The sequence below is a fragment of the Pelobates fuscus genome, chromosome 2 (assembly GCF_036172605.1).
Source record: "Pelobates fuscus isolate aPelFus1 chromosome 2, aPelFus1.pri, whole genome shotgun sequence".
Lineage (NCBI taxonomy): Eukaryota > Metazoa > Chordata > Amphibia > Anura > Pelobatidae > Pelobates > Pelobates fuscus.
The window spans coordinates 161,214,234-161,232,734 of NC_086318.1; the positions used below are offsets into that span (position 1 = coordinate 161,214,234).

At 36.4% G+C, this 18,501-nt stretch overlaps 1 protein-coding gene across 1 annotated transcript in view; it reads right to left on the reverse strand.

Moving 5' to 3' along the window:
• Positions 1-439: 439 nt before the first annotated feature.
• The window catches only part of CSMD1 (CUB and Sushi multiple domains 1), a 1,854,468-nt gene continuing 1,836,406 nt past the window's right edge, over positions 440-18,501 (reverse strand). Inside the window, exons 67-70 of the mRNA XM_063441118.1 lie at positions 18,374-18,486; positions 13,731-13,818; positions 3,283-3,412; positions 440-1,449 (exon numbers count right to left, since the gene is read on the reverse strand). Coding sequence (XP_063297188.1) covers positions 1,290-1,449; positions 3,283-3,412; positions 13,731-13,818; positions 18,374-18,486 — 491 coding nt within the window. The 3' untranslated portion in view covers positions 440-1,289. The remainder of the gene's footprint in view (positions 1,450-3,282; positions 3,413-13,730; positions 13,819-18,373; positions 18,487-18,501) is intronic.

The following is an 18,501-nucleotide window of genomic DNA, read 5'->3' on the forward strand; positions in this document are numbered from 1 at the left end:
TGATTTCTGTATGAAAAAGTCTTATGGCTTGACTGGTGTGCAGATTTTTGTTTAACATTGTATTAACTATATATATATATATATATATATATATATATATATATATATATATATATATATATATATATATATATATATTATAAATATGTCTCAATATGCTGCAACAACATTTACTGGGCAATAGCAAAAAATAAATAATAGGAAAAAAAATTGCAAAAAGGAACATTGTTTTGTGAGTTTGAACCAAAAGACTTGTTATTATTTAAAAATAAATTACTATTCACAGTTTGTCAAACACCAGCTGTTTCATTGTATGATACAAATTGTAATGACCGTCAACCCTGTTTTTCTTTTTTTTTTTTTTTGTTCTTTTTAAGAAAATAAGACATAAAATATATATTGTACAAAACGTACTGCTGCATCTGAATGGAGTGTCAGGTGTTACTTGGTGAACATGGTATTGTAAGCAAGAAATTAACCAAGCCATTTTCTTTATGTCAAAAGATTGTGAATTGTTAGAATCTCTATTTAAATCTAATATGTCTTGGAATGTATGGAACATGAAAATGGACATTATTTGAACATTACACATTGTTTTCTAAACCCTGTATTTTGATGGTATGGTACTCAGTCATTCCAAACACACTAGTGCAAAAAAATTGTGCAGTAATATTTTGCAACATCAGCTGAATGAGTAAATTAGCAAACCACCCAGTGCACAAATAGTGTCTGAAATATCTGCTTGCTTTAGTTGTCACAGAGTTTCATCAATTTCATGGTAAAGCATTTTAATGTGTAAGCAACCACAAGTATGGTTGTCCTCGCCTTCAAACGCCAGTTTTTTATTTCTTCTGAACATTCATGTTCATTGGATGTATAAAAAATACATACTGTGGTGCTATCATTTATCACAGTACCCAGAGGATTTATCCAAGTGCCCAAAATATTGCAATGAAAGGCATCCAACCACATACAATTCATATCGTATGAGGCATAAAAATGTCGTAGTGGCGTGACTTGGCAGTCTTCCTGAAGTGCTCCTAGTGGTAAGCAGTTTCAGCCAGGCATTTTAGTCCCAGTTTAAATGAAGGGACATTCTTCATTTTATCTTCAGAAGACTTAATTCATTTGAACCCATGGTTTTAGATGCATGTATTGTTTGCTGTTAGATAGTGATAAAGATTTCAGCAGCAAAGCAAGAATAGTAGATATTGGTTTAGGGCACCAATGGGGTTTCTGTTTGTCCAATAGAGGTATGGCTATGAATCAGTCTTATTGGGCACCAAAGGCTATACAACTGTACAGACTGTGTTTAGGGTTGTGTCAAATCTAACAGCTTTTGCTTCTGTGGGTTTTAAGTTTGTATCGTACATAGGGTTTTCGAATGACGCTTGTCCGTTGCTGTTTTCATGACCAGCATATCCATTGTATTGTACTTTGGGTCGTGCTCTGTGAAAAAGAACAGCATTGTTATATTAAAATATATATTATAAATTCATTCAGTGCATAGCAGTGGAAGAAAGATGAAGAAACACATTTTCTAAAATAATAGATTATGCATCACACAAATATCGGAAAACTGCACACAAGATAAAAAGTATGTTATTGTTATACTAAGTACTTAGTATAGCTACACCCTACATCCTTTTCTTTTTAAATATCACAATATATATGTTTTAAATGTCGTGAAAAGTAATGGAAATTATCCCCCCGACCAATGTATATACTAATATCACTTACTGTCTGAATCACGACTTGTGTCACTGTCACTTTAATAAACTTCCATCAGATCTCTCTGTACCTTTAAGAATGAATCTTATACAATATTCATTTATCAATCTCATTGCTGCTGGAGTTTCATTCACTACTCTGCCTGCCTGTAATCTGCTCATTTTTTTTTTACATTTTCTTTTGTTATGTACCATGGTGATCCAGAGCTGAATAAAATATTGAAACCATACAGATCTCCAGAGTTCTGCTAACATTTAAAATGTTTAATGCCATATGCACAAAGGATCCATCACCACAACAACAAAAGGCAATAGAAAAAGATGGTTCTCAAGGTATGCTGCACATAAGTAAAACTGAGGGAACAGACTGGATTGCATACATTTAACAGTTTGATTATTTATTGCCCCATTAAAAGTACATAGATTTCTATACGGCTTCAGGGAAACTTCCCAATAGTAATCTGGCAAACAATATTGGTCATTCAATTTATTGGAAAATGAGATATGTGCATATTTGTCACATAAGTCTGTATACCAATTTATTTTGTGGTCTTGCACATATCTTATTACACAATGTAACAACATGAGATGTCAGCATTGATACAGTATATGTGATAGCAAAAAGAGCAGTTGCTCTTCTTTGTGTTTCATTCAAATGGGTCACTTAGTGAAGATCCTGTAATCATACTACCCCATGCTATGAAGACCAAATAATTCATGTTTGATCACTTTGTTACAGAGATACAACAAGTACCATAACATCTTTAGCATAACAAAATCATTTCAGTATATAGATCATATTCCTGCAGTCGTTCTTCTCAATTCTTTGTGATATAGGAGGTAAAAAAAACACATTTCTTTAGCCCAAGCCATGCCTCCTTTGGCTATGACTCACACAAGCCTTTATGGAAAATTGTTTCATTATCAGTCAGATCTTACAGTAGAGTGTGTTGACTCTAGAACTTAGCTTCAGCTTTGTTACTTCAACTTTTAACACAGCATACTTTTGCAGGCTCTAGAAGTTTGTTATTATTAGAGCAGGAGAATTTTTTTTATTTGAAACACAATATGCAGAAAGGTAAGCTAAAAGACGTTGACTTATTTTTTTGGCAAGTTTGTAACAAAGCTGTGTTAGTCCCTGCCAGAGGAGGTGTGGCTATGGCTTCATAAACAAAATTACAGATCTTCTAAATTGTAAAACATTGAACAACGACTGATAGGCATTATCTATATACCAAATCACTTAATTGTGTTAAAGTTGTTTTGGTGTTTATAGTGTCCCTTTAACATGGTTCATATTATCATTTATAGGTTACATATTCATCATAAAGTTATAAGAGAAATAGAAAGACATTTTTTGTTTCTCAATTTAGAGTTCATCAACATCAAACATATATTTTCATGTAAGGAAAATGCATAGAAATGGATTGATAAGATTTGCAAAGTTCGCATTATTATTGAAATAAAAAAGTAAACATTCAGATTTCAAATGAAGTAACATTGAGCTATAACTTATATGCAAGTACTATATACTATAACATATAATATTTACCTGTGTTTATAAAGGTAAAAGGCAAACCCTGATAGAATTAGGGCAAAAAAAGGAACCAAGATTGCAGCAGCTACAGAACTGCTGTTTGTGCCATAGTAGTTATTGGAAGAATCGTTAACATTTTGAGAATCTGTAAAATACAAGACATATCGATTAACTTTCATTACAGCAGAAAATATTTGGGAGAGATTTAGCCAAGTGTCACTGTGTCACACTTTCACATCTATGAGAATTGTGTTTCAATTTATAACATTTATCAGATTTTTGAATATGTGACTTTTGTTTTTTGTTTCCTGTCATGTTTCCTGTCATGCCCTAGAGTAGTCTTTAAGGTGGACATCAGGTGTAGGAGTACGAACAGAGGTTAGATGTAGATCTCTGTCAGAGCATAGGGGCCTAGATGGGACATATTTGTGTATTAGTGAGGCCAAGTAGGTCGGAGCGGCATTGTGTAAAGATTTGTAAGCAAGTATCAGGATCTTAAATTGAGTCCTATATCTTACAGGAAGCCAATGTAGGGACTGACAAAGGGGGAAGGTGTGGGGGGTGCAGGAGGACAGGAAGATGAGCCTCGCCATGGAATTCATTATAGACTGTAACGGGGAAAGTTGGGAACATGTAAGACCACTGGGAAGCAGATTACAGTAGTCAAAGAGAGATAGGACAGCGGCACGGACAAACACCATTTTTTGAGATGAAAGTGGCAGGATTTGGCGATTGATTGGACATGAGGGTAGAAGGAGTGGTCGGAGTCAAAGACAACCCCTAGGCAGCGAGCCTCAGAGGTAAAGCGGATGGTAGCACCATTGACTTGGAGAGATACAGACAAGGGAGTGGCAACACTTGAGGGAGGGAAGACCAAGTTCAGTTTAAGGAAATGAGCAGTCATCCAGTTGTAAATAGCAGAGAGGTAGTCAGAGACAAGAAGGGTGGTGAGAAATCAGTGGGGGACAGATAAATTTGCATCATCCGGATAGAAAACTGGTCCAGCCAGCCCCAAAATCCCATCAGCCCCAATTAGCAGCAGGACATCAGGCAAACCACCCTGCTACACATAAAATGTTAGCAACAGGGTCGTTAAACATAAAAATGAATTACATGTATGTGTGTTTGTATGTGTCATTGTGTGCATCTGTGCATGTCCCAGTATGTCTATGTATCTTTATATGTGTCAGTGTGCAGTGTACACCATTTATTTTTGCAAGACAGAGTACATTTGCCTGTGGTAGTGTACAATGTTTTATTTCCCTTTGACATGTTCCAACATTGTACGCTTACAGTACTTGCATCCTGGCAAACCTTTTGCTGAATTATACCTGAATGGGCAAATTTAGGTCATGTGGCCAACCATGAAACAAATTACAAATAGCTACAATTTATGTTGAAGATTTATGATCATTATGCTGGTTACCTTTAAATGATTTATGCTGGTTTCTACTCAAATCAAACATAATGTATAGCTTGTCATTTGACATTGACACTATGTAAAAACAAGTTCAGCTTGACAGAAAATCAATGCACTTTACTCTAAATAAAGACTGTACTTATATCATTGTTGACTAAAATTATTGGCTAATATCTCTCCTGGGAGAAATAATTCTAAAGATGGCAGTTACTATAAGTACTTCAATTCAATAATATGCTCCAGTGGTTGTATTTTTCAATATTGGATTAGCTAGGCTAAATATTCTTCAATAAATGCTCTAGTTACCTCAGTTAGAAATTGCTTTTTAAGATCTATTAAAAGGACACTACAGACATCTAAACCACTCTTCATGCTTTATGTAGGAAGAGTGTGTGATCATTTTTTTTTTCATTTTCATTTTCACTAGAAATTGTCACTGCTATAAATTTATATTGCTACACTCCCCAGCTGTCAATAAAACAACAGGTCCTGTTACTTTCTGTTTGCTTAGCTTACTGGAGCAACTGCCTTGTAAAGACTTCCTAAAGAATTGCACTGGGAAGTCTGTGGTTGGACAGCAAAAAAAAGTCTAAGCTGGGGAAGAATGGGAGGGTTTGCAAAGGCTGCAGACAATAGATCTGTGGCCTTTTCAAGTCGTTTTTTATACCCCAGTGGGAATTGTTTTTATTGGCTGTTTTGGTTTAATGGTTGCATAAAAGAGGAAAGAGATAACAGTAAAGTGTGTGTGCAAATGCGGAGGCGGCTCTAGACTGTATGAGGCAAAACTCAAACATGAGGCCCCACTAATACCCAAAGTGAAAAAATAGGGGTTGCATTTTGTGTGTGTATACGGAGCAGTTGGTATATTGAAAAGCAGGCTTGCAGCGATGGATACAGAGAGTTAGTCTCTGCATACATTGTTCAGAAGCTTGTTGCAGCTTCCTGGGCCCCTGCATTGTGAGCTCTCTGCCTGGAGTTGTGGCATAATTTGCAAACAAAATTAATTTGCAATAAATACATTCAATTTGCAATTATGCTAATCATTTATGGACAATTGTGGAGTATGGATGCATAGCCTGGCAGTCGATTATACATAAGTACTGGTGTGAAGGAGTTATTGAAAACAAAAATGAAAATGTAAAAAAATAAATAATTTACCAAATAACGGTACAGATAAAAAAAACAATGCTACAGACATTTTCCCACATATTCTATAATCTTTTCACATATATATTATCCTATATAATGTAATGTGTTGCCCCTTGTATTGTATTTGTATGTATATTATATATGTTGCCACTTTACCTTTGCATTGCCCATACCATACCACCCTCAAATTGCAACCACAGACACCCTCTGTATTTAATTTGTCAAGATTCTTTTGTTTCAGGTGTTGTACCGGAGTATTGGAGGAAGGCAGATGTTGTTCCTATATTTAAAAAGGGTTCAAAATCCTTGCCTGGAAATTATAGACCTGTGAGCTTAACTTCTGTAACTGGGAAAATATTTGAAGGGCTATTAAGGGATAATATTCAGGAATTCATTGGGAAGAACTTTGTTATTAGCAATAATCAGCATGGTTTTATGAAACATAGGTCATGTCAAACTAACCTAATTGCATTCTATGAAGAAGTAAGTAGAAGTATAGATCGGGGTGTTGCAGTGGATGTGATCTACTTGGATTTTGCCAAGGCATTTGATACGGTTCCTCACAATAGGTTAGTCTTCAAACTAAAAGAAATTGGTCTAGATGAATATTCTTGTTCTTGGGTAGAACATTGGCTTAAGGATAGAGTACAACGAGTTGTAATTAATGGTAAATTTTCAGGCTGGACAAAAGTGGTAAGTGGTGTCCCTCAGGGTTCTGTTTTGGGACCACTTCTATTTAACATATTTATAAATTATCTTGAAATAGGCATTGAAAGCCATATATCAGTGTTTGCAGATGACACAAAACTTTGTAAAGTAATAAAATGTGAGCAGGATATTGCTTTGCTGCAGAGGGATTTGGATAGATTGGGGAACTGGGCACCAAAATGGATTAAATTTAACGGAGATAAATGCAAAGTTATGCACTTCGAGGTTAAAAATGCACAAGCAACTTACACACTAAATGGTAGTGAATTAGGGATAACCACACACGAGAAGGATTTGGGAATTGTTATAGACAACAAATTAGGCAGCAATATGCAATGTCAATCTGCAGTTGCTAAAGGTTTTGTCATGTATAAATAGGGGCATTCTCGGGATGAAAATATAATTTTGCCTCTTTATAAATCGCTGGTAAGACCACACCTTGAATATGCTAAAGAAAGATATCATGGCACTAGAAAAAATCCAGAGACGAGCTACAAAATTGATAAAAGGAATGGAGCATTTTAGTTATGAAGAAAGGTTAAAAAAATGAAATCTGTTTAGTTTCGAAAAACGGCGCCTGAGAGGGGATATGATAACTTTATACAAATATATTCTGGGCTAGTACAAACCTTTATCTGGAAATCTATTCATAAACAGGGCTATACATAGGACACAAGGTCACACATTTAGGCTGGAAGAAAGGAGATTTCATCTAAGGCAAAGAAAAGGTTTTTATACAGTAAGAGCAATAAGGGTATGGAATTCTCTCTCTGAAGAGGTGGTTTTGTCAGAGTCACTACAGATGTTTAAACTGCAATTGGATAAATACTTCCAAAAAACAACATACAGGGATATTATTTCTAATTAGTGGGGTAACAGGTGCTTGATCCAAGGAGACATCTGACTGCTATTTTGGGGTCAAGAAGGAATTTTTTCCTAGTTTGTGGCAAAATTGGAAGCACTTCAGACTAGGTTTTTTGCCTTCTTTTGGATCAACAGCAACAACATATGTGAGAAAAGCTGAACTTGATGGACGCAAGTCTCTTTTCAGCTATGTAACTATGTAACTATGTAAACACACCAATACATGCACACATATACACACTGATGCACAGAGAGGGATTGACAAATACAGACACAGACAAATAAAGTCACAATGTGTATCTGGCTGTGTGTATTTCTGAGTGTGTCTTGCACTGTCTACATGTGTATGTGCCTGAGAGTGTGTGTATGACAGAAAGTACCCTTGTGCGTGAGGATGTATGTCTCTGTGAGCATGTGTGCATTTTTGTCTGGGTCCGTATGTGAATGGGGTAGCTGCTTGAATTGTGTTGTATGTATGGGGATCTACCTGTAGCCTTTGTGTATGGTGTTTATGGCAAAGCTATGTTTCATGACTGTGTGTGTATGATGAATGTCTTCAGTTGGTGACTGTAACAAGGTGAGTAAATGGGGTACCAGTGTCAGGAAGAGTGTGACAGACTGAAGGTGGTAAATGGGACAGTGTCGGTGGGCTGAGAGAGAGAAAGAGGGAGGGGCAAGTATGACATGGTTTGATGAGGAAGTGTGACAGGGTGAGTGGAGGTAAGTGTGTCAGGGCAACTGTGGCTTTGTAGGGGACGATCGATGAGTGTGACAGGATTGGAGGGGTTAATGTGACACGGTAAGTGTGGTATAGTTGGGTGTGAGTATCACAGGGCTGGGGTGAAGGTGGCATGGTTGGAGAAGGGGATTAAGGGGGGTTAATGTGACAGGGTGAGTGTGGCAGAGTGTGACAGTATTAGGTAATACTGTGAGGGAGGAGGGTAATACTGTGAGGGGGTGATGGTGTGAGGAAGGATGTGTCTGATGAGGTAATACTGTGAAGGAGGGGTGATACTGTGTGTCAGGGGGTGACTCTTTGTGTGTGGGATGGTGTTTATGTGTATGAGTGAGTTAATACTGTATGGGAAGGGGGTGATACTGTGAGGGAAGGGGGTTATACTGTGTGAGAGCGGGTTCATACTGTGTGGGAGGGGGTAATGGTGTGAGGGAGGGGTAAAAAGGGAGTGGGTGTGTGGAGATGTAATACTGCAAGGGAGGGGGTTGATACTGTGAGAGAGGGGATGATACTGTGAAGGCGGGGGATGATACTGTGAGTGATTTAAGTGATGTGATGGAGGGGTTAATACTGTGAGTGATGGAGTGTGGGAGGATGTGTGGGAGGATGTGAGGGATGGGGTAATTCTGTGAGGGAGGGGTGACTGTAGGTTTAAGGGGGTAATACTGTGTGGGAGAGGATTATACTGTGATGGAAGGGGGTGTGGTGTGTGGATGAGGTTGATAGTGTGTGGGAGAAACATAGAAACATAGAATGTGATGGCAGATAAGAACCATTCGGCCCATCTAGTCTGCCCAATTTTCTAAATACTTTCATTAGTCCCTGGTCTTATCTTATAGTATGGATAGCCTTATGCCTATCCCACGCATGCTTAAACTCCTTTACTGTGTTATCCTCTACCACTTCAGCTGGAAGGCTATTCCATGCATCCACTACCCTCTCAGTAAAATAATAGTTCTTAATATTATTTTTAAACCTTTGCCCCTCTAATTTATGACTACATCCTCTTGTTGTGGAAGTGTTTCTTCTTTTAAATATAGTCTCCTCCTTTACAGTGTTGATTCCCTTTATGTATTTAAATGTTTCTATCATATCCCCCCATCTCGTCTTTCCTCCAAGCTATACATATTAAGTTCCTTTAAAATTCCTTGTAAGTTTTATCCTGCAATCCATGAACCAGTTTAGTAGCACCTCTCAGAACTCTCTCTAAAGTATCCTTCAGAGATACGGTCTCCAGCACTGCGTACAATACTCCAAGTGAGGTCTCACCAGTGTTCTGTACAGTGGCATGAGTACTTCCTTCTTTCTACTGCTAATACCTCTCCCTATACAACCAAGAATTCTGCTAGCATGTCCTGTTGCTCTATTATATTGTCTGCCTACCTTTAAGTCATTAGAAATAATCACCGCTAAATCCCTTTCCTCAGATGTTGAGGTTAGGACTCTATTTTATACTCTGCCCTTGGGTTTTTACATCCAAGATGCATTATTTTGTACATATCCACATTAAATGTCAGTTGCCACAACGCTGACCATTTTTTGACCCTGTTACATATCTTCAGCAAAAAGACATACCTTACCATAAAGACCTTCTGCAATATCACTAATAAAAATATTAAAGAGAATGAGTCCAAGTACATATCCATGAGGTACCCCATTGGTGACAAGCTCATGCTTTGCATATACTCCATTGACTACAACCCTCTGTTGCCTGTCACTCAGCCACTGCCTTACCCATTCAACAATATTGGAATCCAAACTCGGTCACTGACTGAAGACCCGACACAGTCTGTCCTAAGGCGATTTAGGCCCTAAATTGACTAATTAGAGAGTTGCCTCTGTACATGTGTCAGTGTGTGTATATACGTGAATCTGAATGGTGTGTATGTGTCAATGTATGTATCTCTGTGCGTCAATGTGCATCTGTGTAACTATGTGTGTATGTGGCAGTGAATGTGTATATGTGTACATTTAATGTGTGCAATTAAATGCTAACACTTCATACAAACACACCACTGCAGTCAAACACCAAAATTATACATTAAAACTTTCCTTCATTCAAACACTAATACTATACACAAGTGTAAACTCTCATTTAAAAGCCAACATGACATACAAACATACCCCTGTTTTAAAATAACAAAACTAAATACAAACAGCCTTTCATTCAAACACCAACACTGCACACAAAAGTACACCTGCATTTAAAAACACTAGATACAAACACACCCTGCATTCAAATGCAAACATTACAAATACGTACTACACTGCATTTCAATCGTAACAGTACTTACAAATGCACCCTTACATGCACACACAGACATTGCACATAAAAGCATGCTTACTTTCAAAGACACAAACACTGTTTACAAAAACAACTCTGCAAGGATGGGCAAATGGTAGATTCCCAGTCTACCATTGTGGGAGTTTTTCGACAGATGGAGATCTACCTTTTAAGTAAACTTGCACTAGAGGAGGGCCTAAACAAATTCCTGGCACCAGGGCCTTCTCTACATTAATTCTGCCACTGTGTAGCCCTAAAGATAGTTTAAAGGGTTTGAGGTGGAGTATGTTTGATCAGGCTTCATGATATCACCTACAAAAGGACATTTTGTCAATCTTTCCTTTCAAATATGGAGAGTTGAAGATACCACTTTCTAGCATCTCCAACAGGCTTGAGGATGGTCCTAATCTTGCTTTTACTCTTTTTCTATAACACTGTTTTAGTCAATTTAACTATACTTTTGAATGTAAGGAATTGAGATATATCGGAGCGCTAAATAACAACTGGGCCTTAAATGGGGAAAAAGGAACCTAGTGTCTATCTTATAAGAACAATAATCAAATGAAAAACTATGATAATAATTCAGCTACATACTTCGATGGACACCCTTCACCACATCTCAGAACATATCAAATTTTAAGAAGTGGAGCGATGTTTAGGTGAAAAACCCCATACCTCATGCACAGAAAAAAATCAAATAGCAATAATACTTGTACTCCTGGGAAATATGAACGGCATCCACACAGCTAATATTACAACTCCACCAGATGGAAGTCGCCGAGACTACAGATCCACATGGGTAACCCCCATTGTGATTGAGCATGGTTGTGAGTAACGGGTACAAGTACCGTCATACTCACCATTCAATCTTATAAGCGGCAGCCTGTTTGCATTTCTTGCTTTACCATATTTTAACTATATTTCTACTGCATTGTTTTTAACCTTTGGGTTTAAATACATTTTTATTGTTATCACTAGCCTATTAGCTAGCATATTGAATTTGACTACATCATATTTATTGTAAGTGCAGCAGAAATTCCATACAGATCTGCACTTTTATTGCTATTTCTCAATTTTCTTTTACATGTACTATACGACCCTGATTTTGTGATTGCCATCCATTGGGAGTATAAGTATTATTGCGATTTGATTTTTCTCTGTGCATGAGGTATGGGGTTTTTCACCTAAACATCGCTCCACTTCTTGAAATTTGATAATATACTGTTGAATGGATGTAAATATGCTGTAACTTACAGACAATCTATTATTCTACTGCATGTAGTTAACAATTGTCTCACATAAGAATTTATCCTATATTGACTGCTACAGAAAATGTTGCCAACCATAATTACTGTGTATGACTCATAAGTGTAAAGGTTTAAAGAAACAGCATTTTCCATTATCTAAAGAAATAATATTAAGGAAAACCAGATACACGTGTTTGTGCTTTCTCAAACATCTCTGATGGACTCCACAGGGTTTATTTACTAAACTCTGAACCTTTTTTAAAAAACTATTTTGCATGGAGAGATCTGACCATCTCAGTGTGAAAGAGCCAATCAGGTCTGTCTTAGGACATGCCAAGATCACACAGCTTGCCATGTTATTTTTCCCACTATTTTTTTTAATACAAACAGCAATATTGGTTGCTATTGGCAGCTATAATTGGCAGGCTTACACCTGCTATTTCCCTTGTGTCATGCATTTGAAGCATTTACACTTGGAAAATACTATAGATCCACTGGCTGAGTTAAGCTACGCTTGGAAGCCAACCTGGGAGCTTTTAGAGTAAGTATCAAAGATCTTAAAAGTGCTTTTCTAAGTGTAAATGAATTCACTTACACTGGCTATTTACACTGGCTATTAAACTGAAAAAAAAATAGATGATAGATTTTAAAACATGGATGTATGGATGGATAGATTTATGAAATGATCAAAAGATAGCTAGGAGTAACAGGGAAGCTCAGAAAGGGAAGAGTAAGTATTAAATATTAAAACGGCTGGCCACTGAATATGGTTAAAAAAAAACTTGCCCACAGTCAATTTAATAAACTCGTTCTCTTTGTGAATTTGATGTGAATTGTCCATACTGAAAATAATTTGAAGGGTGTGCTCCACTTTGCTTTATACAATTTAATATTTTGCCTTGCTCAAACACCTATTTAATAGACTCCCACTCATACCTATAAACAATCACGCCCTAGTCACACTAACAAACATTCAAAGCAATTCAAACTCTCGCATATCTTTACGTTCACTAAGTAAGTTACCCCCCTCTTCTTCTGCTGCTGATCTAAGTTATCAGTAGGGGATGTGAGGAGAGAGATAGCTAGCACTGAATGTCCCTGGTGTTTATTAGAAGATCAAGAGAACTGTTCAATAGATAGCATGGATTTTCATCAAGCTCCATCTCAACTTGGTAAATGGTACATGTACCTGAGATATACAACACCATGCAAAAACAGAGAGCAGGAAAGTGATGTGTACTACCAAATAGACAGCTCTCTTGTTCCAAGGCTTGACATCAGGGATAGAAAGGTTACCATGGTTGCATTAATTAAGGGGATCCAGGAGCTCAGCTGAATGAGTAAAACTGTATCCCCTTAACCTGTACTGTTGTGCCAGGGAATTGGAGAGTAAGCAAATATTCGACTTGTTTGATAAAGCAGACTGTTGTTCCAAGAAAGAAAAAAGTTTATTTCTCTTGTGTGTAATTTGCAATAAGTGTACATGGTTTGATTCTTTAAAATTTAAAAGCTCTTATATTTAAATAAACCCAGTGTTAGAAACTCAAATTATCTATCCATCAATATAAAACTGTAAGTCATGGAACTACTCAATATAATTACAAAGAAGGCAGGAATTCAAGTCAATATCTTATATGTATGTGTATATATGATGTGTATAGATGAAAATTAACCTGTCAGCTGCAAAGGGATGTATGATGACATGATTTTAGACATACTGACAGTTTGCTACAAAGCATGCTAAATTAGACTTCAATATTTTGTGTAAAGCAAATGCACAGTAAAATACTGAACCATAAACAATATATTCTCTGTAAAATCAATTCGAACTTTTCCTCATAAAATAAAATGAACCTTGTTATAGCTACCATTCCGACACACAAGAATCCTCTGCTTCTGGCTTATACAAGTTCTGGATATCAGAATTTATATTATAAAATGATTTGCTATGTTAATACAATATGACTAGAATAATGTATATAAAAACAATACCTATTGTTTTTGAGCATAAGAAATGTGTTTATATAAATAGCACAATACAACAAATATTCTTACTTTGTCTCTGAAATATAAATTTGCCAAAATCCTTATACTGTACATCTCCTTGGTAATTAAAAACACCCTTTTCTCTTCCAGATGATACCTGTATTAAAGAAGCAGACAAGTAACATAAATATTTTAAAATTGTTTGGGAAAATAGCATAAAACTAAACTTATCTTAATATTAGAGTAAAATGTGATTTCCTATATACACCAATATTACAATACATGATATTTTTAATAGATATATTTAATGATGTAGGCATGAAAGGGACTGCCTGAAATATCACTTTTATGATGAATTTTTCAATGCATTGCTTTTTCTGGATAAGGGGTCTATTAAAAGCAATGCAAGTATATGATGTCCCCCAATTAGCAAAAGTATAGGGTTCAGAATTTATACAAACATTGGGAGAGAGAGAGAGAGCAGAGAGCATATTCGGAAATTATTATTTTTACAAGTGAACAATAATTTGAAGTACTGTTTGCTTTGGTAGTGCTAATTAAAAATACTCAGAGAAGCAAAGGTTAATCATGTGGTGGCTGGCCAGCACTTGCTAGCAAGCCACCACATAAAAAAATAAATAAAAATAAATAAATAAATAAAGGATAAGCCGATATGGGTCAATATAGGGGAGGTTTGTAGCAACTATCATGCCCCCACCTGTCAATGCGGGGGTTGAGGGCATATCTACTAAACAGTGAGCATCCAGTAACTGCTCACTGTAACTATAAACTAGTGGCACACTAGAAAAGCCCCATTCTGTTAGGATTGGGCTGGGAAAATGCCCCACCTGTGGGTATCAGGTGGGGGTCTTTAAGTGAAATAATGGGGATGTGTACATCTCATGAGTAGTGAGGCTTGATTGTCGGTGTGCTCTGATTGGTTGGCTTACAAGCAGTGGTGTACATACCGCGGTCGCAGGAGTCGCAGGGGTCGCAGCTGTGACCGGGCCCTTCAATCAAGGGGGCCCGGCCACCCTGCGGACCCCTGCGACCGGGTGCCCACCACCATGTGTTGCGGCCCCAGCCCGCGTAGCAAACCGGCGGGCCGATGCTGTTAGGGCCACGCGATAGAGATGAATTTCCAGGTGGCCCCAGTCAGTGCTGCTGCACTTTAACAGCGCGACCGGGTCCCCTGTGCTGGCATCACAGCTGGGAGGAAGTGACTGCCCATTACTCCTCCCAGTTTTGAGAGAGAGCCTGCGCGGGAGGAAACAGAGGGATTCAGAGTGGAAACTCTGACTCCCACCAGCCTGAGCCACCACTGGACCCAAGGAAAGTCACCCTCCTGCACCTAAAAGGCAGGAAACAGGAGGGTCACTTAAACATTTTGTATATGTGTGTTTTTGTTTGTATGTATGTGTGTATGTGTTTGTATGTCTGTCTGTCTGTATGTGTCTGTGTGTGTGTCTCTGTAGGTATGTGTATCTGTGTGTGTGTATGTGTCTGTATGTGTGTGTGTGTGTCTCTGTATGTGTCTGTATGTCTGTATGTATGTGTATGTCTGTCTGTCTGTATGTGTCTTTATATGTATGTATGTGTGTCTTGTGTGTGTATGTGTCTCTGTATGTATATGTGTTTGTGTGTATGTGTCTGTCTGTATGTATGTGTCTCTGTGTATGTATATATCTCTGTGTGTATGTATGTGTGTTTGTATGTATGTATGTATGCACCGGGGCCCCACTGCTTACAAGCCAACCAATTGGAGAATTCTCTAAAAAAGTAAAGCATTGGAAAGGCTTTTGGAAAGGCCTTTTCTAGATTGAAATCTAATTATGTTTCTTGAGGGGCTCATATGGCAGGTAGGGGCATAAGGATGGGTAATTTGTTTTTTGTAACGTGGAGACTAGCTAGCAATAGTTAATCAGTTGCCAAATTATTAACCATTTTGCTACTGAGATTTTTTTTTTTTTTTATAACTATATGACTGAAGACTGCCAACACTTCCAGTGGGCAAATAGTTTAGATCTTTAAAATCATGACCAGGATCTGAGGTGTTCAGGTCTAAATTTTAACAATCCAGTTCTAAATTTTAGCTATTTGGCAGCATTTGGTCCAGCTGAAATCTGTTCCAAATTCAGGCTTATTTAGAGCCTGGTTAGCAAAATTCATACATTGTTAAATAGTGTAAACAATATCTGGATTTTTGGGTCATATATATATTTGTATGATCCAATAAATATATGTAGTGGACTGAAACATCGATAATTTTAAATATGCTTTAATAAAATTTGGATTTTTTTATCTGGACCGTGAGTGCTGCTACCTCTTTGGATTTCTCTATACTTTTATATATATATATAAATATATATATATATATATATATATATATATATATATATATTTATTTATTTTTGCAATCTCATGTAGTTTCACCTTGTCTCAAGTTTTTCTTCTTGAAAAAACTACAAATACAGATTTATGCTGGAAAAGAGAATTAGTTTAATGCCTCACTATATAACAAGGAGTGAACAACTCAAACAAAGCAAAACACATCTATCTATCAAATTCATAATTGTATTGCGCACATTTACTGATTCCTGACTAACACTAATACACAGCATGTTGTCACTAAAAAAAATCTTATCATTTGAATTCTACCTGACAACATTTTACTACATGCTCCAGTAATAACATTTTTGACCACATGCGGTTTTATTTCTTCTGAAAGTTCAGTACGGTATTTTGCAGGATGGCAGATCTGACCAAAGAAAACAATACAGTATAGTATGTAAATATATGTTATTAATGTTTTTGTTTAAGGCAAAGCTTTATATTTGACTTCCGAAGTGTTTTTGTAAGATTGAGCTTTTTTGAATAGCGAATGTTCTGCAACAGCAGCAGCAATTTTGGATGATTTTTAAGTCCAACATGTCTTTAATTGGCTAGACAGTACCATTTACTTGTAATATGTGTCCTTGTAATTGAGTTGACTTTAGTGAATTGTTGACATGGCGGTTAATGTACTAAAGGACACAATTGTTCCTGTAAATTCAGCAAAATTGTTGGTAATTCAGAGCCTTCAATATGTATGAAATGTAATATGTCTAAAGTTATCTGAATTGAAGAAATATTTAAATATAATTGACTTTGTCAAGAACTGAGTTATCTTTGAAATATGCCCTGAACATTATTTTTTTCTTAATTTTTGACCTAGTTTGCCTAGTCCATGAATATTTTTTTAAAAAAATAGTGCATGGGTCCCTCAGAATAACCTTGATTGGCTCTATGTTAATCTTTTACAATGTACAGATTGTGATGGGTTAAATAGTGTGGTTGGAAAAGAAGGGCCAATTAAAATATGTCTGGCATCTACCTAACCGCTCATTTTATTATGTAGTGGGTAGGCATGTAGGTTAAGCATGAAAGCCTGGTTTAGTTAATCTATTTATGGGTTTATTGTATATACATAAAAATATGTATATACAATAAAATACAATAAACAAAATAAAATATGAATTTTTCCATTAGGTGAGCAATGAATACAAATTAACTAGAGTTCAAGATGTCCTAACAAAATGAAGTTATACATTCTTTTTGTGGTTGACATATTCAAGAATGGGCCAAAGGGAAAATATCCAATCACCTTAATATTTAAACTTTTACCATCTTAAATACAGTGATGGTGAGATGTCCAGTTGCTTGGCACAAATATGCCAAATTACTCATCAATTCCAAGAGAATTACAATAACTGCACTAAGGACTCAGTGCTCCACTGGTCTTACTACATGGTGTATATTTGCCACTAGCCCTTAATATACAATGTGTTAATACAACTGGAATCTTATTTCCAAGCTGTGGATTGGGTATAAATGCTGTGTGAAGAGATTAGTGTCTTGCAGATCCTTGTTCCATCACACAGAGGCTGATTTTAGCCTTTGCCTGCATCTTAGGGATTCTTAGGGAAATCAATTAAGATTTTCTTTTTAATCACATTTTCCTTTTTAATAGTATGCCCATTAACATATTATGCAGCAAGTTGACTCGTGTATTTCTTTATTTATTTGTTTGTTTGGAAATTCAGTAGTATGATAATCAGCTTTTGATATAAAATCCTCAAATTTAGAAGTGCGTGTCTATTTAAATTCAACTTGGCACTAGGTACTGTTCTCAGATTTAATATCTGGCACTGAATAGTGTCCTTTTTATCACACACTAAAATTAAATTGTATTGGTTTTGCTATTATTCCCATATTTTTCAGTTAAGATTCATATTCTGAGTTGAGTGAAATACATTATAACTCCGTTTGAGGTTTTTCTTTAAGGTAGCTGTTCTCCTTGATTATGTGCAATTTAATTGCAAAACTGTTGCAACTTATCACTTAGCGTGTAGACTATCCCATTAAATTCTCCTAGGATTTACAAAGACGTTGTAATTAATTTTACTGTAAATACTATTCTTCTCATTAGATCCGGATTTAGAACCATTTTACCTTCTCTAATAACACTTCCATGCATGTCTTCACCATCTCTATAGCCAATATTCTACACATAATTATATTTCTTGTGATCAAAATTACTCCAAACTTCAAAGATTTTAATTTAGCTTTAAGATTTTCCTTGTTTATACATATACAGTATTTTACAAGGAGATGCAGAATCATTTGTTACACAAATGCATTACCTGAAAATGTCACCTTACATAGATACTTACATAACCATCTAATGCAAATGATTCTTTTTCAATCTTTTTTACAAAAACATCTGATGGTCCTTTAACTTGAAAAACCTTCAGGAGTAAATGGGCTTCTTCTTTCTTGTAAACTCCTAAGGTGCAATAAA